At 29.2% G+C, this 26,902-nt stretch overlaps 4 protein-coding genes and 1 pseudogene across 5 annotated transcripts; 1 reads left to right on the top strand and 4 right to left on the bottom strand.

The window, feature by feature from the left end:
- Nucleotides 1-947: 947 nt before the first annotated feature.
- Nucleotides 948-2,382, bottom strand: LOC145190609 (uncharacterized). The gene has a single exon (XM_080067493.2). It carries the CDS (start codon nt 2,349-2,351, stop codon nt 1,185-1,187), a length of 1,167 nt encoding a protein of 388 aa, XP_079923619.2. The 5' UTR covers nt 2,352-2,382; the 3' UTR covers nt 948-1,184.
- An 8,545-nt stretch (nt 2,383-10,927) lies between these two features.
- LOC149886833 (uncharacterized) lies at nt 10,928-13,597 on the bottom strand. Of its 2 annotated transcripts, XM_090091788.1 has the most exons (7): nt 12,921-13,064; nt 12,588-12,727; nt 12,425-12,460; nt 11,936-12,035; nt 11,615-11,817; nt 11,340-11,496; nt 10,928-11,241 (listed from the first exon to the last, which is right to left on the bottom strand). In XM_090091788.1, the coding sequence occupies exons 4-7, from the start codon at nt 11,994-11,996 to the stop codon at nt 11,000-11,002; spliced, it is 663 nt and encodes a 220-aa protein (XP_089947914.1). In that variant the 5' UTR covers nt 11,997-12,035; nt 12,425-12,460; nt 12,588-12,727; nt 12,921-13,064; the 3' UTR covers nt 10,928-10,999. The 2 variants fall into 2 exon arrangements, with proteins under 2 accessions (XP_089947914.1, XP_089947915.1); XM_090091789.1 differs by lacking the exons at nt 10,928-11,241; nt 11,340-11,496 and adding an exon at nt 13,277-13,597 and having other exon boundaries at nt 11,730-12,035; nt 12,938-13,087.
- A 4,383-nt stretch (nt 13,598-17,980) lies between these two features.
- LOC149886832 (uncharacterized) lies at nt 17,981-18,832 on the bottom strand. The gene is made up of 2 exons (XM_090091438.1): nt 18,468-18,832; nt 17,981-18,342 (listed from the first exon to the last, which is right to left on the bottom strand). The coding sequence occupies exons 1-2, from the start codon at nt 18,691-18,693 to the stop codon at nt 17,981-17,983; spliced, it is 588 nt and encodes a 195-aa protein (XP_089947564.1). The 5' UTR covers nt 18,694-18,832.
- Nucleotides 18,833-21,445: 2,613 nt separating this feature from the next.
- Nucleotides 21,446-24,122, bottom strand: LOC149886831 (uncharacterized; annotated as a pseudogene).
- A 663-nt stretch (nt 24,123-24,785) lies between these two features.
- Nucleotides 24,786-26,766, top strand: LOC145190318 (isopentenyl-diphosphate Delta-isomerase 1-like). Its single transcript, XM_090090750.1, has 2 exons — nt 24,786-25,232; nt 26,390-26,766. The coding sequence occupies exons 1-2, from the start codon at nt 24,831-24,833 to the stop codon at nt 26,723-26,725; spliced, it is 738 nt and encodes a 245-aa protein (XP_089946876.1). The 5' UTR covers nt 24,786-24,830; the 3' UTR covers nt 26,726-26,766.
- Nucleotides 26,767-26,902: the final 136 nt, after the last annotated feature.

Genomic DNA, 26,902 nt, shown 5'->3' with positions numbered 1-26,902 from the left:
AACTTAGGTGAGACGGAATGATACCGAACCATTCAGTTACAGTTTGCTGTCCGCTTGAGTCTACAACTAGTTAAGCATCAAAGCAATTTAAATTTTTTTATTCCTGCAGGCTGTTTTTTGAAATAAAAGACAGTATGTAATGTGAATAATAGTTTATGCAATACTTTATGTAATACTATAAATCTACACGATATATACATTATGTAATATGGGTTCTATACGATAAATAGAAAAATCTATTTATTAATACCTGAAATTTTATGTGAACTTTTTGTACTAGCATCTCCTAGATGTGACAAATAAAATTTATATCGACAATCGTTCAACAATAGTTCAAAAAGTTCATAAACGAAGAAAATTTTAGATGGAGTTACTTTTGAAGGATGCTGCATTTTATCGCGTGGTTTTATGAGCCTTCAATGATGGTGTTTCTTCGTAAAGAAATCGAAAGCAGATTTAAAGAGATTTTTCATTAAGTAAATGAATCAATGAAGTGTTTTCTAGTCGTAAAAAAAAGTCGCAAAAGCAGTTAATTTGAACAAGAGAAGAGCAGATCAAATCCTTTTTTGTCGATGGTCACATAATTCTGGTAAAGAGCATTAAATTAATCGAGCCAGTTAAATAATTCAAGTAAAGAGCATCGCATTAATTGAGTCAGTAAAAGATAATTAGTTCAGTTATTTTACATTCCCAAAAAATACTTTCAGAATCAAATAGTATTTGTAAGTTGATATAAGTATTAATATTTATAACGATACAAATCAATTTTATTGATGATAATATAAATACAATTGAAAATGTTGATAAGAATGTGATTAAATTATTAACATTAGTATCAATATAAGTCCGTCAAAATTTAAGAATAGACGTTCGAGATATGAATGCAAAATTTCAAACCTTCAATGTAGTTAGCTATCAGAAGAACTTTAAGAAATACATTTGAAACTTTCAATCCATCGACTACCACACTTAAAAAATTTCAAAAAAAAAAAAAAATAGTCATAAAAAAAACCAATTGTATGTCTAACAAAACTCACTTTAAGTAGGTAAATTTTTTGGCTAGATTCTTTGGGTTGGTTTTTAAGGTAGATTTTATGGGTAGAATTTTTAGGTAGAATTTTTAGGTAAATTGGGGTCTTTTTTCACAAATTTGATTATTAAAATATTCTTCTCAGTACAGGTTTTTAGTACAAATCTTCTTGAAACTCAAATTTATTTTCCACGGCCGTCTTTGCAGCCATCAAACATATTCGTTTTGTTTCCTCGCAATTTGTATCTTCACAGAATTCTTTACAAACTTGAACAAGTTTGAAAACATGCTCATCAAAGGTTATGTCAGATAGCAACCTGTCAATCAAACTTTTCCATTCACTATCCAGGTTTTCAAATATATGAATATGAAGCTGGATGTCAAGATATGGGCAATTTGCGGATATATAAACACATAGTATGCATTCAATAAACACGCGTAAAGAATCTTTTGCAATTTCGAAGTCTTCCAAGTGATAGAGAATATGTTTAAGGGCGTAGCACCCTGTGACAATATGTAGGAGAAAGAATTCGTTTACGATTTCTGATCTCAAATAAATATTTATTGAAATATCCAACAAAGATTCAACGCTTTTTCTAACAGATTCAATTGATGACAGACAAACCATTTCAGGAAGCTTGATTTTATTAACATATGAAGTTAAGTACTCGCTCTCTTCATTGAACAAAACTCCAAAAATTTTGAGTCGAGCATTATCAAATTTAGAATTGAAAAATTTATAAGCGCTCTTCACTCGATTACGAAAAGAGGTATCTTCTTTAATTTCCTGTAACACTTCGAAAATTGACCGATTTCCGTTTCCAAAATTTCTTTCGGCATCAACAGGTTTTTTTGCAAAGTAAGCGTAATGCATGTATGCAATACCATCGCATACCGTTTGAGCAGAATTTGCAACTACACCATACCCGATGCTTATGAGTGGATGCATTAAGGACCCAAGCATGCCTTTGTAAACACCTTGGAAATTAGAATTTAATAGCGTATTCCATGAGACGCCATGAGACAATTGTGTGTTGTAATGCTCCAATACCCTACCGAACTCAATTCGATTGCCACGCAATTCGTCAATGGAGTATGACGACTCATCTGATTCTTTTGGAGAATTTAGAAATTTGGAGTAGCGAGCAATAAAGTTTAACACTTGCACTTTCGACGCGTTGATTCTGTGCAAAGCAATTATTCCGTGAGCTAAATGGTTGGAAAAGTAAGTCTGGAATTCACAGTCGTACTTTTTGAACGAATTTTCATCAAGGATCGCTTCAAGTTCGCAGGAAGTGAGGACTGGATCACCCATCATCATTTTTATTTATCAGACAGCAAAACGAAAACTAAAAACAATTTGTTATATATAAATTTCATTTAAAAACTAAATACTTTAAAATGCTAAGAGGTTAAAAATATTCAAAAAATAATAATAATAAAAAAAAAAAAAAAAGGCTAGCTTAATTTTATTTAATAATAGATAATTGAACACTTTAAAACGCTGAGATAAAAGAACAGTGACAAGCGAACTATTTTCAATAAACAAGTGCTCCAACATACTGCTTGAATTTTTCCTCTGATAGCAATAAAAAAATCCTCTGATAGCAATAAAAAACAAACAACGTCGAGCGTCGTTTTAACTGTTTTTATTTAATAATTCTCTTATAATAACATTCAACCTTTTGTAAGCGTTTGAAGTTTTTATAGCCGACTTTTAAGCGATTGATGTATATTATTATTATTATTATTATTATTATTATTATTATTATTATTATTATTATTATTATTATTATTATTATTATTATTATTATTATTATTATTATTATTATTATTATTATTATTATTATTATTATTATTATTATTATTATTATTATTATTATTATTATTATTATTATTATTATTATTATTATTATTATTATTATTATTATTATTATTATTATTATTATTATTATTATTATTATTATTATTATTATTATTATTATTATTATTATTATTATTATTATTATTATTATTATTATTATTATTATTATTATTATTATTATTATTATTATTATGATAAGCTGATGAATAGCCGATCAGGAACTGTCCGGAAAAAATACAACTAAGTTATATATGACATGTGTAAAATACATTCTATAGTAAGGTATACAAATAAAGGTATATTTGATATAGACTCAATCAAATAAGAAAACAACAGCAATATTACTAATCATTACAATAAATAATTATAACTATATAATAGATTTAATATAGGTTGTTTGTTGTATAAAGTATTGTATGTTTATATGATTTTTATTTACTTATATTTTTGTCATTTACATTTTAAAACTGTAGACATGACAAAAAATGTTTATAATACAACTTTAAAAAAAAAATAAATAAAATTTAAATAAAAAGGCTATATCATATTGCACTTCTCAAACTTACAATTTCATTATAAAATGTAAACATTATTTTACATTTTATAGTTTCATAATAAAATGTAAAACTAATGCATACGTAGCAGTAGCGCCTAGTGAAATGTTACAGGAAGTGCACCAATATGATTATAATCCCTAAATGACATTAGAATGGGCCAAAAAGATTTAAAAACAGGCAAGCCATCTAAATTATATTACAGCTTATTTCCAGGGACTTTATTACGATATCTCAGATACTAGATATATCGTGCCTATATTAACTATAGGTAATATTATACCTATAGTTAAAATAGGAGCGATATGTAGTTTTCGAGATATATCTAGATATCGTAATAAAGTCGCTGAACAAAAGCTGCGATATTTAGTTATCAACTAGCATACGATTTGTGACTATCTAGTACCCAGCTACACAAATGCGATATGTAGCTAGCGTCATATCGTAATAAAATCTCTTTCTTAAAAACTGCGATATGTAGCTATCAACTAGCTATCGATTTGTGGCTATCATACAAAATTACATACATACATACATACATACATACATACATACATACATACATACATACATACATACATACATACATACATACATACATACATACATACATACATACATACATACATACATACATACATACATACATACATACATACATACATACATACATACATACATACATACATACATACATACATACATACATACATACATACATACATACATACATACATACATACATACATACATACATACATACATACATACATACATACATACATACATACATACATACATACATACATACATACATACATACATACATACATACATACATACATACATACATACATACATACATACATACATACATACATACATACATACATACATACATACATACATAGTATTTATGTAAAAAAAAATTATTAGTAATATCAAAGTTGGGGCAACTTATGAAAAACAATGTTAGTTGAAATTCAAAAAAGTCATTTTTTGGAACACCCTAATACATACATACATACATGCTTACACACATACATATATACTTACATACATACATGCATACATTCACTTTTACATAACTTGTTTGTCACTTATATTACTTTTGTATATACTTTATGAAAAGTTTTACAAAATCCTATTTTTTTAAAACTATTCATTTGGTGGGAAGTGAGCTAGCGAATATCGAGCGATTAGCTAGCTTTATAGCGATGTATGTATGTATGTATGTATGTATGTATGTATGTATGTATGTATGTATGTATGTATGTATGTATGTATGTATGTATGTATGTATGTATGTATGTATGTATGTATGTATGTATGTATGTATGTATGTATGTATGTATGTATGTATGTATGTATGTATGTATGTATGTATGTATGTATGTATGTATGTATGTATGTATGTATGTATGTTTGTAAATTGTTTTAATATTCTTCTTGTCAACTTCTCTATTCAAGAGGGCTCAATAGTTTATTTGTATGAGCAATTGTAACAAATATATGGCGCTGAATAGCAGCTTACTTGGTAATTAAATATGGTACTTAAAATGTGCAATTTAACCTTTAGCTCTATGACTATTTCAATGATAATTTTATAGAGACCACCGATTTGTTACTGTTTATCGGTTTGCGGATTGCGCACCGAATTATCTTTGCTAAACGGTTCAAATAACTTACGGATTGATTTGATCCGAAAATATTGTATCGGAAAAAAGTTCGTTAAAATTTTTTCAGATTATTTATTTGGATTGCAACCCGATTCGATACTTTCGGATCGGATAGCAATTCGAAAAATTTTTTTCGAATTGGAATCCGAATCGATATTATTTTTACGGATTTATACCGATTCAGAAAAAAAAATGCTTTTGAAATAAGATTCATTTTTATTTATTTATAATATTCAAATATACAATGAAACGAAATGATTTCCATGTTAAGAAATAAAAAAAAGTCAAAATCACACTGAAAGTTAATCATTTTCCAAATTCATTTCCTGGCCACACAATGTCTTGAATTTTACTGAGTTGCTTAGTGTTTTCTTTCATATATACCAACACCTCAACCTTTGAGATTGAAAGATTGGTTTTTCTAGAGCTGTATATATTTCCCGCTATTGAGAAAACTCTTTCAGATGTTGATGATGCAGCAGGTATACAGAGGTTTTTTCTGGCCAGCCTTGACATTGTTGGGTAAATATACTGGTTTTATTTCCAGAATTCCAGTACATTTGTATTTGCTGGAAATGGTTTTGAATTCCAATACCCCTCAATTTCAGCAGAAATGGCTTTCTTGGTGCTTGTTTCACCTCCAGGATTAATGTAACCTGCACCAAACACTTTCTTCCTCAGTTGTTCAGTGAAATCAAAGTCGTCATCATCTTCATCATCCAACGTTGAAGAGGAAGGAGTGCTTTGGCTAGCAAAATTTCTTTTTCTGACAGTTTTTCCGTAACTTTCTTTACTGCAGTTTTGACTACTTCAAAATTTTCCCCCTCATCCACAAAGCACATGCCCTTGCTGTTAGGATCTAAAAAATGAGCTACAGAGAATTCAATATTTATCAACTCCCCTTCGAATCTTTTGTTTAGATCTTCATTGAAGTAGTGAGCAAGCTCTGATGACACCTGGGTTTTTGGCTTGATCATCTCCCTTGCTAATCTTCCTCTGATGTTGTATAGGCAATTAATAACGGAACAGATGCTAACATTCTTTTCGCTGGTGCATTTCTCAGAGAATTCTGAGAAGCCTCTCAGAATCCGGATGACAGATTGAATAGATTCCACTTCATCATCTGTTGGTAAAAGATCTGTCAACTTACAACCTCCAGAAACAGTAGGTTTTGTACAACAGATTATTTAAAGGATGCATCGCCGGAAGAATATCCACATAAGACTCCATTTGATGGAGGTCAGAGTTCCATCTTGTGGGGCATCTCTGTACTAACTTCGTTCTGAAGTTATTTAAGGCTTTGGCAGCATTAACTAAAGTCATAGCTTTAGGAGAGGACTGGTTGAAGTGACCTACTAATTTTGTTATTTTTTGGTTGAGAATTGACCATTTTGGACATCTTTTATCATCGACAGCACCACTGACAACTAGATTTAGACGGTGGTCGACACACCAAATTGCACTTTGAACCCCAATTGATTTCCTAACACCTGCTTTGAACCCCAATTGATTTCCTAACACCTGCACCGTCGACTGTTATCCAGGTTTTGACTCCAAAATCAAGTTCAAGTTTGTTGATAGATTCATGAGCTTCTTGGCAATATTGTCGCCAGTATGTTGTTCGGGGAAGTAGGACATTTCCACCAAGAAGCACTTTAATTGGAGCTTTGAATCTATATAGTGGAGTGTAAGGCTCATGAAAGACAAATTGGTGTGATCAGTAGTCCATCAAGATTTGACTTGTTTGTATTGAAAATGTTTTTTACTTGTTCCTTGATGAATTTAAAAAGGAGAGGAATGCATTTTGTAGATATATTCTATGCTGTAATGGCTCTGAATTGACCGTTGTTTGCAGTTTTCATCATCCGGGTGAATGCGTCAGTTTCTACAATAGAAAATGGTTGAGTGTCCTCAATCACCCATTTAGTAATATCAACAACAGTTCTTATTTGATTGATGTCAGTAACTTGCCATTCAGGTTTGGTAGCCTGTTTTCTGCCTTGCCGTGTCTGTGTGTTGGAAGTGCCACAAGTTCCACTTGGTCCAGGCTGTGGCGATGCTGGTGTATCTCTTTGTGTCTGTGGACATCTCCTCTTTTTTCTCTGTCTTGTGTTTGTTTAAAATCTGAGTCTTTAGAGGCAAGCTCATCAAAAATGTCTTGTATTGTTAATTTTTGCTTGTCTTTCCTTTCTAATTGTTTATATAAATTCAAGTGGGCTCTTTTCAAATGGTTCCTTATTAGAATTGTGGTGCTTTTATTGATTAAGTATATTTTGCCACAGGCCTTGGATTTTGCCTTGATTTCCTCCACATCGTTGAAGAATTCCCAAATATTAGATAGCTTAGGCATCTGAAAAGAAAAAAAAAGTGAAATAAAAAAAAAAAAAAGAAAAGAATCGGATTAAGTTTGCCATATCGGATCGGACGAATATTTCGGATTATTTATTGAATTTAAAATCCAAAAAAATGGATCAGATTATTAATAAGGATTACTTTTTGGATTAAAAGTTCGAAAACACGGATCAAATCACATTTTCGGTTTACGGACTTTTTATTGAAATATTTTCCTCAATATTTCCTTAATATTTGCCTTAATAAAACGTGATCGTTTTTGATGCATACAAACACTTTCCGAAAAAGAACTAATTATTTATTAAGTTATTTGAAAATTTTCCTTACCATTCGTCTTAACAATAAATGATATTTTAGAGGCATGCATAAAGTTTTCAATAAAAGAACTAATTATTTGCCTTAATTATTGAAATGAACGTAACAGTTTTTCAAACTAGTTTTTATCTATATTTCTATTTTTACTTCTGTCAATATTTAAGTAGAAGAAATTTAACAATATAAATTTTATCGGACCAATCCACTAATTGAAGCAATCCGTAATGCGAAATAATTCGCAAAGGTATTCAATCCACAAAAAAAAAAAAAAAAACCGCAAAAATTCAGTTTGAAATATTCTTAACTTTTAAATCAAAATAATATAACAATGGCTTACCGTAATAAATGTAGGTGAAGAATAGTAGACTTGATCTGTTGAACGAATTGTTGTAGGTTAAGATTTCCAAAAAGGACTGATTGAAAATAAAAAAGAAATCCACTATTTATAGGACGCGCACACAATAAAAATGTAATTTTTTTGGACCACACCATTTAATGGTGACGCGAACGGAACGCGATTCGTATAATTCGCTAAGCGAATAAAAGTTAAATTGATTTGTAAAAATTTTTCGGATTAATAATTCGAAAAGCAAAGAGAATCCGCAAAAAAAAAAATCCGCTAACGGTTCGTAAAAATTTTTCGGATTAATAAGCCTATAATTTTAGCGGACCAAAAGTATTTCCCTAATACGCTTTATAGTTTGTTTTTTTTTTTAGAATATTAAATACAGCCTTTCCCCCATCAACTAGCAGTGCATTTTTATTTTTTTTTGCTGAAACTTTGTAAAACTTTTTGAATGTTGAATTAAACTTTGTTTTAATAAAACATGTTTTATATTTCAGTTTTTAAGAGTTGGACAATAACAGTTAAAGCTATTTTCGTATCCCCTTCCATTTTTATTCATTTATGAAAAATGGTTCTTTAAAATAAATTGGTACCCATTTTATTGAATGACGCAAAGTATTCTTACTTTATTGACATTTTCACAGTTCGGTTCTATCTGATAGGTAAAAAACTTTTAAGAATGTTTATATTTTGTTAAATTTAAAATATGAAAATAATGTGATAAACTTGGCAATTTTTAAAAAAACTGTGCACCTGTCAGTTATCAAAAAGCTGCTTATATTATTCAGCTGTTTTATTTTTGAAATATTGTTCTGTTTTGTACGTCAAGTTTAAGCAAATTTTGTTATCAAGAAATGTAAGTTCTTAAGAGCTATTGTCTGAGAAATGTAGGCAAAATAAACAAATTTTGGAAGTGATGTCTTCAAATTGCACTGATTTTTAGATATTTTGTAAAAAACAATGAAAGCAGGCCATTGGTAATTTTTTTTTCTAAAATTTTTATTAATTTCGGAGATATTGGGTCCCAAAATTTGGCCCGTTTTGAGAAAATTTTGCGCATGGAGTGCAATTGCTACTTTGAGGAGTAGTTTTAGCAACATGAATATGACTGAAATATTTCTTTTTAATTTTTTTACTAATCTGGGTAGATTTCTACAGTAAAAGTAAAAATTCAACATGATTACATTTTCAGTAGTCTAGAAATCGTTGTCCGAAACCACAACATTAGAAATTTTACCCTAACTTTGAGCTCTAATATCTCTTTAGGCCAATACTTGCACGTAGTTTTTTTAGGTGTTTTTGAAAGACACTAAGACATACATTGATTTTTCGGAACAAAAACTATGTGCATGCAAGGACCTGGGAAGGAGTAACCTGCCAAAAATCACTTTTTGCGTTCAACGCGCTTTGATAGATTACCCATAACAACCGTGGCCTTAGGTCCACCATGAACCTAAATTTATTGATTTTTATTGAAGAAGATCAAGTTGCAATAAATGAGTTTCACAATCTAAAACTTTAGTTGTAATACTACAGCAACAACTCTTTTTTCCGACTTTAAGTAATAAAAATTTGAAAACCATCAGCTTTGAGTGATGTGCAAACTTCCTCTGAAGTTTTGTGCAAAAAAAAAAGAAGCTAAGTGATTTAAATTGTGGAGGTGCGAAAGTACATACATTACGGGAGTTAATTATCAAAAGAGTAAAGAGGTAAATGATCTACAGATTCTGTAGAATACAATGACCAAATTGTTGCAGTTTATGCATGGATTATAGCATCTGAGTGTCCGATGCAGTATGTGAATATTCCTGAATTTAAAAATATGATATCTGTCTTTGACGAGAAATTCCTAGTTCCAGGTGATGAGCATTAATGCTTTTTGCTTGTGTGTAAAGCAGTATAAACATAAAGCAATCTTACTAATCCTAATTTTACAGCTTTACAAACAATCAAACAGCATTAATGCTCCAGGTGAGGAGAATTATTGCTATTTGATTGTGTTTAAAGCTGTAAAGAAAACAAGCCAACAAGTGATTTAATTGTACAATACAATTATGCAAGTATATATGTTGAGAAAATTAAGAAAAACTTGAAATATAATTTGCAATTAGGGTTTTTCCTGGTTGATTTAGGATCAGTCAAACTGAACAAGAAGCTTGATAAGAAATTTGAAGATAGCAAGGTGCTAATAAAAGAAAAATTGAAACATTTCTAAAAAGTGCTGGTCAAAAAAGAGACTAAGTTCTTCTTATCTGGGTATATCGGCAAGCTTTTTTGACCCTATTAAATTAACATGTCTGCAACTCTGGACGTCATAGAAGTGCCTCATTAAACAGGACAAACAATTTCCCAATTTGTTAAAAAAATTTTTAATAACTGGAAATTGTTGGATAATTGTATCAGATAATGGGCTAATAAAACCAAAGCTGTGCGCATTATGCAAAAAGAAGCAATAAGTTAAGATGAAGTTTTGCAGAGTAAAGTGTTAGACAAGGTGGAGAGCAATCTACACAAAGACCCATAGCAAAAACAAGCACTGAAATCTATAATGAAGACAGCTAAACTGAGTATGGTGATGACAGTGTAATTGATAACGAAGATAGCTCCCCGCCATAAAAAAAATTTCAGGGTCCCTTAAGGGCAACCCTTATGAAAAAGTCCGCTCCAAATTTCAGGGTCCCTTAAGGGCAAGCCCTAAACCGGCCAAAAAAAAAAACCACGCTTTACTACTCATCCTGTATGAGTAGTAAAGCGTGGTTGTTTTTATAAACTAGTAATATTCAATAGTTTAACACAGTTTATATAATAATATTTATATAAATCATCATTACATGATATCTTTATTTATAAAAGTTATTTCTAAATCTTTTGCTTTTTTTGTCGAGGATCTTCGTTTTGATTGTCGTCTTCGTTTTCACTGTCATCATCATTTCCTTCATAGTCGTCGTCTTTACTCTCTTCCTCAATCAAAACTTCGAGTGTCTTTTTCTTGCATCGCTGCAGACGAACACAAGAGCGATCTCTGGCGTTATTAAAAAATCGTGCTACTTTCAATTCTATCTCTTTAGACGAGGTGCCAGGGAATAAATTTAGAGTTGAAGCTATAATTATTTAAATACTTATAAAAAAAAAAAGAGAAAAAATATGTAAATAAATACTAATTTAAATCCAATTATATGTAGATGTAGATTGCACTCACTTTTGAGCTGATTTTCCAGGCTATCAAAAAACTTCTGCTTCCCATGTGTTACAGGCCAATTGATCTTCTGCTGTAAGTCATACGCCAGCAATTTGTTAAGCACCTGTGAAATGTGCGCATAGACAGTCAACTCTCCTTCACGCTTCATCCATGTTAACTAAAAAAAGATCAGTTAACAACTTAAATATATTATACCATCATTCATACAATATTCCCTTGCCAAGGATAATACATCATGGCTGTACTTACATAATCAGAAATTGATAAAAACTTACCTTATTTTTTGGGTGCTTTTCAATCTCAGAGTATTGCTGCAGAGAGGTAAAGATAGGAAACTGTGTAGGACAGACATTCTGATCAATAGGATCACTGGAGGCAACACGTGCCTCCAATCTTCCCTGTTGCTGCTCGAGATTGGTCAACTTAGACTGGATCGTATTCAGTTCATGAAAATTGTATGCACTCCTAAGAAACTGTCCTGTTATAATAACCACAATAAACGATATACTACTTAAAATATAATACTATTCCCATTCATTTTATAAGCCAAACCTTTTTATAAAATAATTAGTCCCAGTAATACAAAACATTCAAACTTTGTGTACTAAATGGTTCAACTTTAAGCCGGCTACAAACACCAAGCATACTATCATGCATAGGCAGTTAACTTGAATCAGAGGAATCACGGGGACTTAACTAAAGTTACAACAAATATTATTTTCAATAGTTACATAACTTAAACAATTTACAATCACTCCTTAAAAAAAAAGGCAATAGCAGTTTTGTACCACTATAAAACTAATACTCAGCTAATATAAAAGTTTATTTCTAATTTAATTTAATAAGATATGTACACCAATACATATTTTATATGTATTCCTTTGGCCATATGTATTCCTACATATGGACCCTGAGATTCATATGAAATCTCATCATTATTTATATCCAAAGGTTTTAGAGCATGGTGGCCTTATATACCCAGATATAAATATATATTTAAAAAAATGTAGCAACAAAACACATTCATATAAGAACAAATAAATCATCTCATCATAATAAACAGCAGAAAAATAACTTTTACTTACATCAGACAAATTAAGAGATGTTCTCATGCAATCAGACTAGAATTAAATAAAAATGATATTATTAAATAATATCTATTTTAACAATGAAATTTAGCAACTGATAACATACACTCATGTATGAATAAAATCACATTAAAGAAATTTGATAATGTTAAAAACTTACATTTGGGAGTGGAGACTGAGACGTTCGAATTTTGTTTTCACTCAAATTCAAACGAAAATATAACAGCTTTATATAAAGAGATGAAAAATGACACTTGGATTCTTCTTTACTTTCATGACTTTCTCTTAATGGAACTTCACCTGAAAAAAACAATTTGTTTTTAAATAGGTCTTTTAGCACTGTAAGGTACAGCAATGTATGAGTTTGTTCAATTAGTTTGACTAATTACACTTAATGAAAAAACTGACAACAATCTTTTTTGTAGAGTGTGTTTGGTGAGTATTAGTGTCAAAAATTTACAATTTAGATTAAATAAAGGAAATCCTAATTTACATTCATTGCTACATTACATTTGTGCTCCATTAAGTCATATAATCCAGCCACAACATCAAAAATAGTGGGCATACTTCTATCAAATTTATCTTTGCCATTTTTAATATTCTCCTCTTCTATAACAGGATCTCCCTGCGTCATTTAACTGGAAGATTCTCCTAAAATAACTATATTTAACCGAAAATATTTTTAAAAAGTTACAAAAGTTTAGATAAAAAAGGCAGGCAGATATTTGTCTGACAGTCTATAAATAGGATGAGATAAAAGCAACAATGTACTATAACTACTGTATAAGATTACCTTGATATTTTTAAATTATCAAGATTATTAGCTACCTATTTATATTGCTGTATTACCTTTTAATCTTGAAACAAAAATATCAAGTTGATTACGACGTTTTCTTCTTTCAGTTCTTGAAGCCATTTTTAATTTATACAACAAATATTTTGTTACTATTATAGGATTATAACCTTATTATATTAAATAACTCATTAAAAATAGTTTCAATAAAAATTGATCATCATGATTAATGTCTATCAATACTTAGACGCTATATGAATAGACAAAAATCTTTGAAGTAAATCTATTTTCTAACCATGTAGCTTTCTCGCAGCGAACATAACATTTAAATTCTACATTTTCTCTTTTATTAAAAAAACTCTCCTCTACTTAAGTTTTTCAGACAATTTATACTTTTTAAAATCTGTAAAAATATCTCAATTACTTTCATAAAAAAACCACTCAAACTACATTTACAATATTTTAAGGAAATTACGTCAATATACGCTTTACGGAGTTTCTTTGTGAAGTGTGCAAAATTGTTCTGTTAAATCGTTTTTTTCCGAGTTTTAAAATTCCAGAAAATTAGAGTCGATTTCGGGCTAGCCCGAATTTAGCCCTAACCCACCCCTTATTAGGATCTGCTCTAAACACACCCTAATTTTAAAAAATCATCAAAAACATACTAATTTTGTGCTGAAAAGAAATGTAAGCTACTATTTTTAAGTTTTGATAAAAAATTGTTTGAGAAAATTCGCCCTTAGAATACCCTGAACCAATAAGGGACCCTTAAAGGGCCCTTAAGTCATTTTAAGGCGGGTAGTTCAATATTTTTAAATTTTCTCTGTTTTACGCCTAATAATTTGTTGTACGTAACTTAGGGAATCTTTTTAAACGGGGGGGGGGTGAATAGTTTAGTTTTGCGCATTTGTCAAATATCGAGTTTCTTAAATTTTATAAGGTGTTTAACTAATTAATTAGCATAGTTTGCATTTGCAACACTTTTGAGGAAAGAAAAAATTCTTATATATATTAAAAAGAAAAAATTCTTATATCTGTAAATCATTGTTTTACATTTTATTATTCTGGTAAAAGATCTTCATCTAAAACTTGATTACTCTTAACAAATCTAACTCTATTCTCCTGATCATCATTAAGGCAAAAACGGGGAAGGGAGGTTCTTTATTAGTGTCAAAATATTTAAGAGAATTAATTTCCGAGTAACAAAAGGAATTTTTAGTAAATGGTAGCAAATTACCATTTACTAAAAACTATTGAAACAAAGTGGCCATATTTAAAAATGGTCAGATAAATGCCATATATAGTAATGGTCAAATGGTCAGTTATTTTTAACAAATTTATTTAGTTGTGTGCATTTAATGTTTTAAAGACAATTTCCTTTTTTAAAGAAACATGTATCAAGGGGATACCAAAAAATTAATAACTCATGTATAATTTAAGTTCGCTTCATATTAATCTTATTAATTAAAGTTCATGTTATAAAAAATACAACAAGAATTTAGCTTTACTTTTTCGTTAATTTAAAGCATGATGAAGTGTTATTATTTTGTGTCAGTAACTAAAAACTTATTGTTTTGAACTTAGCAATGTCGAGGAAAATGGTTCTGCCTTTCACTGATATGACCTATGTCAGTTGTAAATTACTCAATCAATGTTAAATAATTGGTAAATTATTTTACCTCCGCATACTTTTTATTTTAATTTTACAGATGGTTTAATTTTTTCGATTTGAAGGGGTTTTTCTAAGTTAAGGTTTCGCAACTTTAAATGGTGGAAAACAGCCATTATAAATTAAGTAACAGATCGACCATAACCCGTATTACGGGTTGCTTTTTGCTAGTTTAGATCAAGGACGTATTAATAGATGGACGTTCAATGCATTGTTATAGATCAAAAGTGCCGCCAATTAGCCAAAAACTATGCTTGTTACCGTCAATTTTCTAAATTCATGATACAGATATTCCGACTTCTACCCGTCAAAAAACCTCCCTCAGTAAACCCATTATAATTATGCATTTACTGAAGCTTATAGTTATAAAAGACAAAAAAATTAATTAAAAATAGTTCACAAATCTGAATAAGGTTGATTTGAGCTATGAACTTTGCTTAATAGAAATTTAACTGTGTTTAAACTTTGACGTCTAAAACTAGGCTTTTACAAAAAGCCTATGTTTAAATCAGAGAGTATTTCTTATTTTTGTCGGAAATGTCGAACTTATTTGCCTCGCTTTTTTTTTCTCTTGAATTCGTTTTTTTTTTTTTTTCGCGAACGTCCTAGTTATAAATTTTCTTACTTTCGATACCTAAATCGCATTTTGTCTAAAGGTATTACAACTAAAAGCATCTTAAAGTTCATAAAAAACTATTGATTTCAGAAGTTAGAAAGAAATATTAAGTATGTATTTTTAATAAGCATTTTTAAACAGTCAGCCACGTAAAGCTTCTTTAACTTATAATGATCTTATTATTTTTATTGTTATTGTTGTTACTAATAGTAACAATATGATAATAAAAATAATAAGACCATACCTTTCGTTGCATATTCTTGAGCCTTCTACAAGTGATGTACAACCTTATTTTTAACCTTTTCTAGATATATCAAAAGAAGTAATCTTATATTCCTAATATTATCTCATTACTGGATAAATAACGAGTCTTCATGAGGAATATTTAAAACATTTATGTGGAAAGTGTGGCTGCATAATAAAACAGGATAGTTACTATCAGTTAAAACCTGTTGTTATCTTTAAACAAGCAACTCTTAGTTTTTACAAGCTGGATAAAACCTCAGACAACCAAAAAGTTCATCCTGAATATTTATGCAAATCATGTTACATGGTCTTATGCAGGCTAGATTTAAATTCAAAAAAAGGCTTTGAAGCTGAGAGGAATGATAAATTCTTCACTTTTTATGAACACACAGAAACCTGTTATGTATGTAACACACTCACAAGAGTTGGAAGAAATAAAATAGTACATGTGATAAGTATTCATCAACAGTTAAAAGCATTTGCATCAAAACATGGTTTTGACTGTTGCAATCAAAATAACAAAAATTATTTTGTATTAGTTAAAATCAATAGTTCTCCCCAATAGAATGGCATGTGGAGACTAATTGTTTTAAAGTGTGAAGTGCCATTATCCAATAATATTGACAAATCTCTTCCAGATCTACTAAATCTTCAATCTGCTAATATCATATTCTACAACATTTCATGCATAAACTTCTTTAATGTAATAATGACTTCCACTATCTTTTTTTCTAATCAGAAACATATTTTCTGATTTTAAAAATTTCCGAAGCACATCAAATGAGGATGTTGGAATAATTAAAACAAAAGAAGGCAATATATAATAAGTTATTAGACATAAAGATTGTTCATTAATATGGTCAGAAGTCTGTTGTGATTTTAGTACCATCTAAAATACTAACTTGCCTGTAATGGAATCCAGGTCAAAGAGTAACGAAAGTCAATCATCTATTACCTTTAACTAGCCATTTTAACTGTGTACATTTTCTTACATCAGTATATGTAATAAATGTAATAAAGACAACTTGCATTCTTCTATATGGAAGTTCAATAGTACATTACAACAACTTACAGTTTTGAATAATTTCTAAAATCAAAATTAAGAATTATTACAATATTTTCATAATCTGGGAGTATTTGCAAATATAAATTAGCACCAGCTTAGATGTTAAGTTCCACAACATGTGAGTATAAACACACCTTTAGTGTAAGGGTCTGCATATCGTTATCGGTATATCGGTATGAACCGATATTTTGAACCGATAACGATATAAAATGATAATGATATCAAACGATATGAATTTGCCTGTGAAACGATAACTTATCGTTTGAACCGATAACCAAACGATAACTTATCGGTTGAAACGATATTATCGGCTTTTTTTTATCGGTTTATCGGAATACATAAAAATAACGAGAATACCGATATTTATCGGTATAATAACGATATTTTTTACAATATTCCAATTTTTTTTTTTTTAAATGCCAAATTTTAGTTCAAATATATAGACGATCATTTAACATTTTTATATCACGCGATCCGTGATATAAAAATGTTATCAGAAAACAGTTTTCTTGACCTCCCTCTCAGAACTACTTTATTTTTTCCAAATTTGCGTTTTAAAGTATACTGATTCTGAATTTGAAAAGTTCCCAAGTTTTCCTCTTGCAGTTTTTGAGAAATTTACGATTTAATTTTATATTATCGAGTGAATCGATTTTTATTTTGTAATATAAAATAGTGATCTAAAAACTGTTCTTAGCAGCTGTAACTGCATAAATACTAAATTGTATATAAATATATGAAATAATTTTAATATATAACCAATTATACATTCATTTACATGGGTATATAAGAGTGAATTGATTTTTATCGTGTAAGTCTAAAAGTTAATTTGAGATATCGTTTTAACAACTGATAATACATTTAATTGTTCATTTCACTTTTTTAAATTTATTTTTATTATCTTACAAACATAAAAGTTTACAATGGTTGATTATCTATATCAGAATCAGAATCACTTGAAATTACTCCATTGTAAGTATCATCGCTTTCTTCGGCGAATTTCGAATTTTTATTGTCGTATTCAATGCATTGACATAAATCAGAACACGTCAGTTCTGCACTCCGACATGAGCATCGTTTTGTATTACAACCAGTCGCGCATCTACAATTAATAAAATTTAATACGCTATCGGGAGCAATTTTATTTGACAGCCATTTTATCTTCAATTCGTCGCCACCCATCGTCTTGGCATATTCAATAGAGGTATAGTGGCATGTTTCCAGATATAAGCTTGATAATTACATCTCAGTATGTGTTGTACTAATGCATCTGAAGTTGGAGGTAATTGCTCTTCTCTATAATTGCCACTCTTGAAGAGTTCATATCTCAACTCGTTAACTGAAGAAACCATGTCATTACCATAAAGGTGACACACAAATTTCTCTATTTTAGTAAATAAATCTGATGCCATCAAGTGATTTTCACCGAGCTCTGCTAACACGCCTTCATACTCAGTTTTTTTTTGTGAGACCTTAAGTACTGAAGCTTTTCCTTTACCATAAAATGAACTTGTAGTATCGCATCCTAAAAGGAAAACATATTATACAATTTACAGTGTTTTAAATGTTTGTATTAAGGAAGTGAAACTTACAAAAAAAGAATGTAAAATCATGTCTTAAAAGATAGATAAATTAAGTCAACCAATTAACCTGTAAAAGAATGAAAGCCAACTACAGCATTTACAAAAGATCTACCCCAATGATCAGCTACTTTTCTTACATTAATTATACGTTTGTTGTTTTGATTTCCGGTTGCAAATAATAAATTAACAGTAAAATGTTTAATAGCATGTAAAGCAATGACAAATACATCAGTGTCAGGACTCCAAATTACAATATTTTGATGAGATGAAGCTGCATGATAACAGTGAGCCATTAATCGAGTATCTGCTTCTTCATTGTCATTTAAGAGAGATTATTTCAGATACTACCACATTATTTACTGATAACATAAATTGATAACATTTATCTTCATTGGTTAAATAAACACTCTTATTTGAGAAATAAAATGTATTCAATGAACTCCAATGAGTAAACAAAAAATTTATTAATTCTTCTTTATTTTTGCCATTTGAAAGGAACTTCTTCCATTGACGAGGTATAGGCTGTAGTTTATTTAATATACGAATAATCGAAGTTCCATGAGTAATTCTTTTTACTCGTTGTAGTAGTTTCTATCACTCAGTTACAGAAGAGATTTGAGCACATTCTGTCTCAATTGAGTTTACTTCGAGTGTCAAATTTCTAATATGGTTAAGGAACAGATGATTATTTATTACTAAAAAATAAGTAACTGTCAGTTCTTGATTAAAACTCGGGCTTTATACAGGAATTAAATAAGGAACCCATTTTAGGCTAACACCAGGGTGAAATGGGCCCCTGGCATCTCTCTTTTTATCGGTTGCTTCTTAACGTAAGGCATATATGCACCTTTAATTTTCAGATAACAAGTTGTAGAGCATAAATTGAATATCCTTAAAAAAAATTGTTTTTAGGTTTGTTTGTGCGAAGCTAGTTGATTATATCATTTTTTGAAAAGGGGGATATTTTACACCACTCTCCCCTAATATTTAACAAATCACGTTGTTTAAAAACTGAAACAAATTAGGCCTATTAAACAGGCTATTTAAAAATGATATGATACTTTATTAAATGTGTTAAGTTAATGCCTGATTTAAAACTTAAAAAACAACTAGAATTAGACAGGTTCGTACCGAGCCAACTTAGCGCTTCGGGAAAGCAAGAAAAATTGTGCTCCCTTCCTCTTAAAAAAACTAAATGTTAGTGTCTTTAACTCTGACATAATTTTTATTTAAAGAGAAGCGGGCGCAATTTATCTCATTTACAGAACAAAAGAGCGCTCTTTTGTTCACTAAATGAGCTTTTATTAATTAGAGTTTATGTAAGGAGGCGTAACTTTGGTTATCGCTTTTGTATTAGAGCTATTTCAAGCAACACAATTCTGCACTCAAGGTCGTACAAAATGATTTCTGTTATAACTCTGTAAAAAAAAAAAAATTTGCTTGCGCTCAACCTTCAAAATGGCTGTTGTGGTAATTAAAAATGTTTTCTAATAAAGACAACGAATTTTGCTGAAGAAGAACTTAAGTACAAGTGAAAACTAAAAAAAAAAAAATTTTCCTTAAAATTTCCTTTATTTTTTTCTTAATTATAATTAATTAGAATAGAATAGAACTAGATTTTTCATGTCATTTAATGTTTTTAAAACGATTTTTGGCTATGAAAATAGCCGTTTTTTAAACTTGATAGGGTTGTATCATTGACATTGGAAAGTATCACTGACATCCGCATCTTTGATTGAAATGTGGGCACACTCGCAATTATACCATAGTGGAAATTTTGTGCATTGCACCTAATCGTTCTTTTTAGAGGATGTGTTCTTGCAAATCTGTAATAACAAAATGTTAAAGGTCATCCTTGTAATCACTACTACAATATCTATTACTCCATCAATTTCTCAAATTTCATAGACAGCTATAATTTAGATATAACTGTAAACAACTCAAAGAAACAAGGAAACATTTGTTTATAAGGGATAGGACCTAAAATGTAACAACGGTATATATTTATTTTTCGCCAACCAAATCGCATTTAATTCAAAGTGGATGAACAAAATAGTAAAGGAACAGGTTATTCCCTAATACAATATTGGAATAAAAATTTCAGCTTATTATTATGTTAAAATAAAATAAACACTTGCCCTACAAATATCGTACAAACGTTCAAAACCACTTTCAAGGTTCTTTAAACACCTACCGCATAAAGTATCAGGCCTTCCCAGGAGAGGCGTGCGGTCGATCTCTTTGAGTGACCACGCATACATATATATTTTTTGAGAATTTGGCCACGGTTTTTTAGCATATATTAATGACGCATTTTTAAAAAGGCGCTGAAAAAACCTAACTAATTTGTCGTATTATTTTATTATTTTTATTCATAATTTATTTTTATTATTAATATAAAAATATGAACATAAAAATGATATATATATATCATTTTAACAAAGAAATTTAAAGTATTTTGCTGCATTCACTGTCAGTAGAACAATTTTCATCGTCACTGCATTCTTCATCTGTTCCCGAGACGTCAGTGGAGCTACTTTCGTTATAAGGAAACTTTTGTTATAAGAAAAAAAAATGCAAAAAAAATATATATATATATATATATATATTAATTTTATGTTATTATTTCCTTATTAATGAAAAGAATAAATTATTAAAAAAATTATAAAATAATACAACGAATTAGTTTGATTTTTTTAGCGCCTTTTTAAAAATGCGTTATTTTTAATATATGCTAAAAAAGCGTGGCCGAGTTATCTAAAAAAAAAAAAATATCCGTGTTCACTCAATGCGTGCGACCGCACGCCTCTCCTGGGAAGGCCTGAAGTATCGTATATATATTTACGAAATTGTACTTCATTAAATGGATCATTGATATTTTTTTCTGAAAACACAATTTTAAAGAAAGTTAAATAAAATAGAAAAGTCGTTTAATGATGCATTTTTAAATAGACGCAGACAAATTATAAGTTATGCAAACTATAATTAACAATTATAACTTATTGAACAATTACAGAATTAAATTTATAGTTAATAATGCATAAATGAATTTATATATGCAATTAATTAAATATAAGCAACATAATAAAAAATTAGTTATAAAATCGACAACTAAAAAAATACTAATATATAAATATTACACAAGATGCAAAGTATGCAGAATGCATATTTTTCTCTGTATGCAGAATGCATATTTATGGCTTCAGCTTGACTGTTCATGTCTTCCAGTTGTCTGTTCATTGAAGGAAGTTGCAAATTTATTATCATGGGATGAGAAATTAATTTAGATATTTCATCAATATTTTTTTAAAACCTTTCAGTCTCATTAATAAATGTTTGTGATTTTTGCTTCACTTGATTATTACCAGTATTAACAGCTAAAGATACTTTTGTGCATTTTTTTTCTTGAGTTCTTAAAAGAAATAATCTTAACTTATGAACATGCTTGCAAAGGATTACAATGTCATTACAATTACACCTATATAAATGCTGACACAAACCATTACAGGCGGGATTTAGACATGATTCTAAACACAAACTTTCCTTACAAGTGTCGGTTAGAATGTCAACATTGTATGTTACATCTTTTGATTGACTATTAACTGTGTACTGAGTTAATGAACATTTAATAATACATTTATCTGAAATCAACATTCCTTTTTCATGTCTTTTTTTGTACTTTTTTGGGAGAGATATTGTTCCAAGATAAATGGTGTCTCTTTTGTGGTGCCAATAACTATCTTCCTCGATTGTTAAAAGTAAATTGATTAAATCGTCTAACCTTTTATTAGGTTGTCTTTCCATGTAAACTGTTTTCAATTTGTTATGAAATGACTCACATAACATATTAGTATCAGTGTCAGCATGTTGAAAGTTGCGATAACAAAAAGCCCATTTTATATGTCAAGAAGCAAAGTAACTAATGAAGTTAGGACATTTATGTTCATATGCCTTTACAAAACCATTCATAGTTGATAAAAAAACATCAGGGTTTTTTTCTTCAATGATGGTCTCTAAGTTCCTATAAACTTCTTCTTGTAAATTAGATGGACCGACTAAAGGAAGTTTATTGCGCCATGCACGTTTTACATCCCATTTGCATAGCAAGTGGCGCACATCTCCAAAAACATTATTAAAAGAATTCCAGCCTGACAAATCATCATCTGTCATAACAGCATTAACTTTTACAGAATGATTGCATCTCCTTTTCATTTCCTCTAAGAATGGTGTTATGGTTTGTTCATCTGCAAGGTTAGAAATAAGAAAAGCTACTGGATAACCCCTTTTAAAATCATCTTGAACTAGTAAAGTCACAAGAGGAAATGCATACTGATTGGTGCAGTGTGTTGCATCAATACAAACAACTTGTGATTAATGCTTTTTAAACATTGATAGTTGATGCTTTGTTTGTATACCAACCACAAAGGAATCCTTATTAAGGTCAATGTTGTCATACACTTTTGGGCCGATAACAGTTTGCTGTCCTTGTGGCTTATAAACCAGAATGCTATTAAAATCTTCAGACTTCAACTTTTGAACAATTAACACTCCCTCTGTAGTACCTTTTATTAGTTTTTCTTGCTGGTTCACTAAAAGAGCAATGCGGTTTAGAATGACGATTATTTTGACAAATAAAGTAACTTTTTTTACATCTTTTTTTATATTTTTTCCAGTGAAAAAACTACCAGTTTGTTTACTGAAAAAAACATAACTATTAAGTTCCTTTTTTTCCTTCCATGCTAAGAATTCAGATTCTGATTAAAAAATTGTAGGATTCTTTGGAAAATATACCTTCATGACATTTCTCTATGTTTTTAATAAGTTTGACTTTTTGAAAAAATACTTGGCCGCAGTCTTGATAGTGACATGGAGTTCTTTTATCTTTGGATTGATCATCTCTAAAAATGGTTTTATGTACCTGTAAAGCATGTCTTTTCATATTATCTTTTCTTGTAAATGACATCATACAAGCAGAACAGATAAAACTAAAAACAACAGTTTTTAATTAACTCTTTACATACTTTAGTTACTTATTGACATCAATTAAGTCTTTTACCCGGGTTTTTTTAACTGAATTTGATGACAATGCTGATAAAAAATAATGTCATTTTTGTTTTTAATAAACCACAGAAAACCACTAAAAAGTTTCATAGTATCAACAAAATGGTTCTTTTAACTATTTAATTTTGAAAAGGGGCGATTTACTCTCATATGAAAAAAATCCTTGAAAGAGGAGATTTATTGTTTAAAAAAAACTTGACAAAAGTAAAACTTACTCTTATAACAAAAACTTTAAAAAGGGGAGAATTACTCTTCCACAAAACACCACCCAAAAAGTTCATTTTATCATTAAAATGGTTCTTTTTAATAATTTAGTTTTGAAAAGGGGATAATTACTCTAATATAAAAAAATCCTTAATTTAAGGATTTTTTTAATATGAGTTTTAAAGCTTATAAGAGGAGATTTACTTTTTTATGGGACTTACTCCCACTATCGATATTAAATAACAACTCGAAAAACTAAAAACTCTACCTTCATAAGGATTTATTTCTGCAGCATTAACAAATGATAATTTTTCACTAAGCTTGTTAAACATTTCTTTGTTTAATTTCACAATAAGTTTATTTACTTTAACAACACCAGGAATTCAAAAACTGTACTATTCACGATAAATTTTCACGACTAAAACATGCGACAAACTTTATGCAGGTCAATTTATGGGCTAATGTTTACCTAGAGAGTATTTCTCCCCTATGTAAAATTCGAAAAAATTCTATGCACGCGCTTATTTCTTTTACATAATCAATTTAATAATGCAGTATTTTAACTTAATTAAATAATTTTAAAAAGTATATACCTGTATAAAAATAATTTTCTTTACAGCAATCAAAATGTTAATTATTTCAAAAGTTATGTATTACTAAATTAATAGTTCACTTTACGCTAACTCACTGCAAACTAAGCTGAGATAAATATATCCTCAACTTGAGTGCATATTAAAAAATTATCACTTTGATGGGTTTACTTTAAGGTACCACATAAAAAAATTTTTTTTAGAACTTAAAAATAAATGGGTTTCTGCCAAAAAATCCGGTCTCAGAAAACAGTGCGTTAACATGACATCGGGTGAACGAAGTTGGTTATTTGTTCAATAATGATTTTAGGCCCAATAACATGTAATCGATTTTAGACAAGCAGCATTAACATTAGTAAAACTCTAAAATATACGTAGCATGTACTTAATTTTTCTTAGCTAAAACCTGTCTGAATGTCCAATCTACTACAGTAGAGTAATAGATTGGACATTCAAAAAATAAAATAAAATCAAGATTTGTTTAAAAAAACAAACAGATATTGAAAAAAAAAAAAAAAAAAAAGCAGATATCTTACTTATAGTTAGTTTTATCTAATCCTATATTCTGTTTCAGCATGCAAAAGTTCTGTCTCCGAAATAAGAGTTCCATTTTTTCTACTTCATTTTTAAGTAATGTAAGCAAATTGCAAATAGAGCAAATGAATGAAAAAATTGCTATAGTCGATGACAATGATAAAGTGTTAGGCCCAATAAGCAAAAAAGATTCTCACAAACTACAAGTTGATGGATCAAGTCAGCTGCATCGTGCATTTAGTGTTTTTTTGTTCAATTCAAAAAATGAACTCTTGCTGCAACAAAGATCAGCCTTCAAGATAACATTTCCAAACTATTTCACTAATACATGTTGCAGTCATCCTCATTATGTCACTGAGGAGCTAGTTGAGCTTAATTATCTTGGAGTGAAAAAAGCAGCACAAAGAAGGCTGCTTTATGAGCTTGGCATATCTAAAGAACAAGTAAATACCTTTATATTTTTGTCTATGAAATAAGCCCTGTTGCTGCTAAAATTAAGTATTAAAACAACTACTGATGGTGCTTTACTATAAACCAACCAGCTAATTACTTATTCAAAGTATTCAAATGTTTCAGCTGTTGAGTTTAGAGCAGTTAAATCTTTTTAAATTCTAGGTTTTATTAACAAATTAAAACTTTAATATGATACAAGTTAACAGCTGAATAAACTGCAAATTTCTATCTTTCCTTGTCACCTACCTAAAAATGATTAAATTTTTAGCCAAAACTTGTGCCTATTTTACTTTTTCTTTTAAAGTAAGAAGTTTAAGCTTTTATCAAATATCCCTGAGTTCTATTATAAATGCTTAATGGAAATAAATTCTAAAATATATTAAAATTATTAAATTTAATGACCAAGTTTATGGTGTGTGTGTGTGTGTGTGTGTGTGTGTGTGTGTGTGTGTGTGTGTGTGTGTGTGTGTGTGTGTGTGTGTGTATATATATATATATATATATATATATATATATATATATATATATATATATATATATATATATATATATATATATATATATATATATATATATATATATATATATATATTTGCAACAAAATTTATTATTGAAAAAAAAAACTTAAGTGTATAATATCTATTGGTAAACCTCCATTTTAGTAGGCACAAGACTAATCCTCTGGGTTTATAACCCTAATTAGAAAATTTCAACCTTTTTTTTGTGTAAAACAGATCAGTCAATTATCTTGTTTGTACTTAAAAACAATCTAGAAAATGTTTTCTTGATTGCTGTTAGTGATTATAATCAAATTATTTGTAGGTTTGCATTTCAGAAAATCATTGAAGCATGTTTAAAGCCATTTACATTCTGAATTTAGCAGGAAAATCATATTTTGAGATAGCTGATTGGATATATATATATATATATATATATATATATATATATATATATATATATATATATATATATATATATATATATATATATATATATATATATATATATATGCATATACAGAGAGAGCATGCGTTTTAAAATTTTTTTTAACAGCATCATTTTATCTATACTATTTTTTCTCCTACCCTTTTATTCTTGTAACATTTTGTTCTTTTCCAAATTAGTAAAAAGATTTTTTTTGGTTTAGGTTCCTATTGATTCTATGCATCATTTAACAAGAGTCCATTATTTTGCCAAAGCTGGTAATGAATGGGCAGAACATGAACTTGATCATGTAATTTTGTTAAAAGCTGATGTGGATCTTTCTAATATAAACTCTGATGAAGTTCAGCAAACTATGTATGTCAATCAGAATCAGTTAAAGATATTGATGCATAATGCTAGCTTACATAATGTTCAAATAACTCCATGGTTTCGATATATATATGACAGATTTTTATTTGATTGGTGGGTGAATTTAAATGATTTGTCAGAGTGTAAAGATGAGCTTATTCATAGGGCTGGGAATCAAACTGTCATTTAGATTAAGTTTCACTTTGTGGAAAAATACTTTTTTGAAAACTATTTTTTGTCTTTTTGTTTTTGCATTTAATTTTTTTTTTCTTTTTTTTTTTTGTATTTTGCATTTAAAATAACAATAAATGTATAATGCTATCGATAGAAAGTTAAGAAAGCTTAAGAAAGTTCTTAAGGAAGAATA

Source organism: Hydra viridissima, unplaced genomic scaffold (genome assembly GCF_058129835.1).
Source record: "Hydra viridissima isolate aposymbiotic clone 2 unplaced genomic scaffold, HvirCarnegie_v1 scaffold_6, whole genome shotgun sequence".
In the NCBI taxonomy this organism is placed as follows: domain Eukaryota; kingdom Metazoa; phylum Cnidaria; class Hydrozoa; order Anthoathecata; family Hydridae; genus Hydra; species Hydra viridissima.
This window is presented reverse-complemented; position numbering and strand designations above follow the sequence as displayed.

Bases quoted from the DNA above. Each gene is read 5' to 3' on its own strand.
- LOC145190318 (XM_090090750.1), top strand. From the start codon at position 24,831: ATGCAAAAGTTCTGTCTCCGAAATAAGAGTTCCATTTTTTCTACTTCA. The intron at 25,233-26,389 runs GTAAATACCTTT...TTTTTGGTTTAG, and splicing joins TTGGCATATCTAAAGAACAA to GTTCCTATTGATTCTATGCA.
- LOC149886832 (XM_090091438.1), bottom strand. From the start codon at position 18,693: ATGGCTCACTGTTATCATGCAGCTTCATCTCATCAAAATATTGTAATT. The intron at 18,343-18,467 runs GTTAATTGGTTG...TTTTCCTTTTAG, and splicing joins TGGCTTTCATTCTTTTACAG to GATGCGATACTACAAGTTCA.
- LOC145190609 (XM_080067493.2), bottom strand. From the start codon at position 2,351: ATGATGATGGGTGATCCAGTCCTCACTTCCTGCGAACTTGAAGCGATC.
- LOC149886833 (XM_090091788.1), bottom strand. From the start codon at position 11,996: ATGCATGATAGTATGCTTGGTGTTTGTAGCCGGCTTAAAGTTGAACCA. The intron at 11,818-11,935 runs GTTTGAATGTTT...TTATTATAACAG, and splicing joins TGAACCATTTAGTACACAAA to GACAGTTTCTTAGGAGTGCA. The intron at 11,242-11,339 runs GTGAGTGCAATC...AAATAATTATAG, and splicing joins CCTGGAAAATCAGCTCAAAA to CTTCAACTCTAAATTTATTC.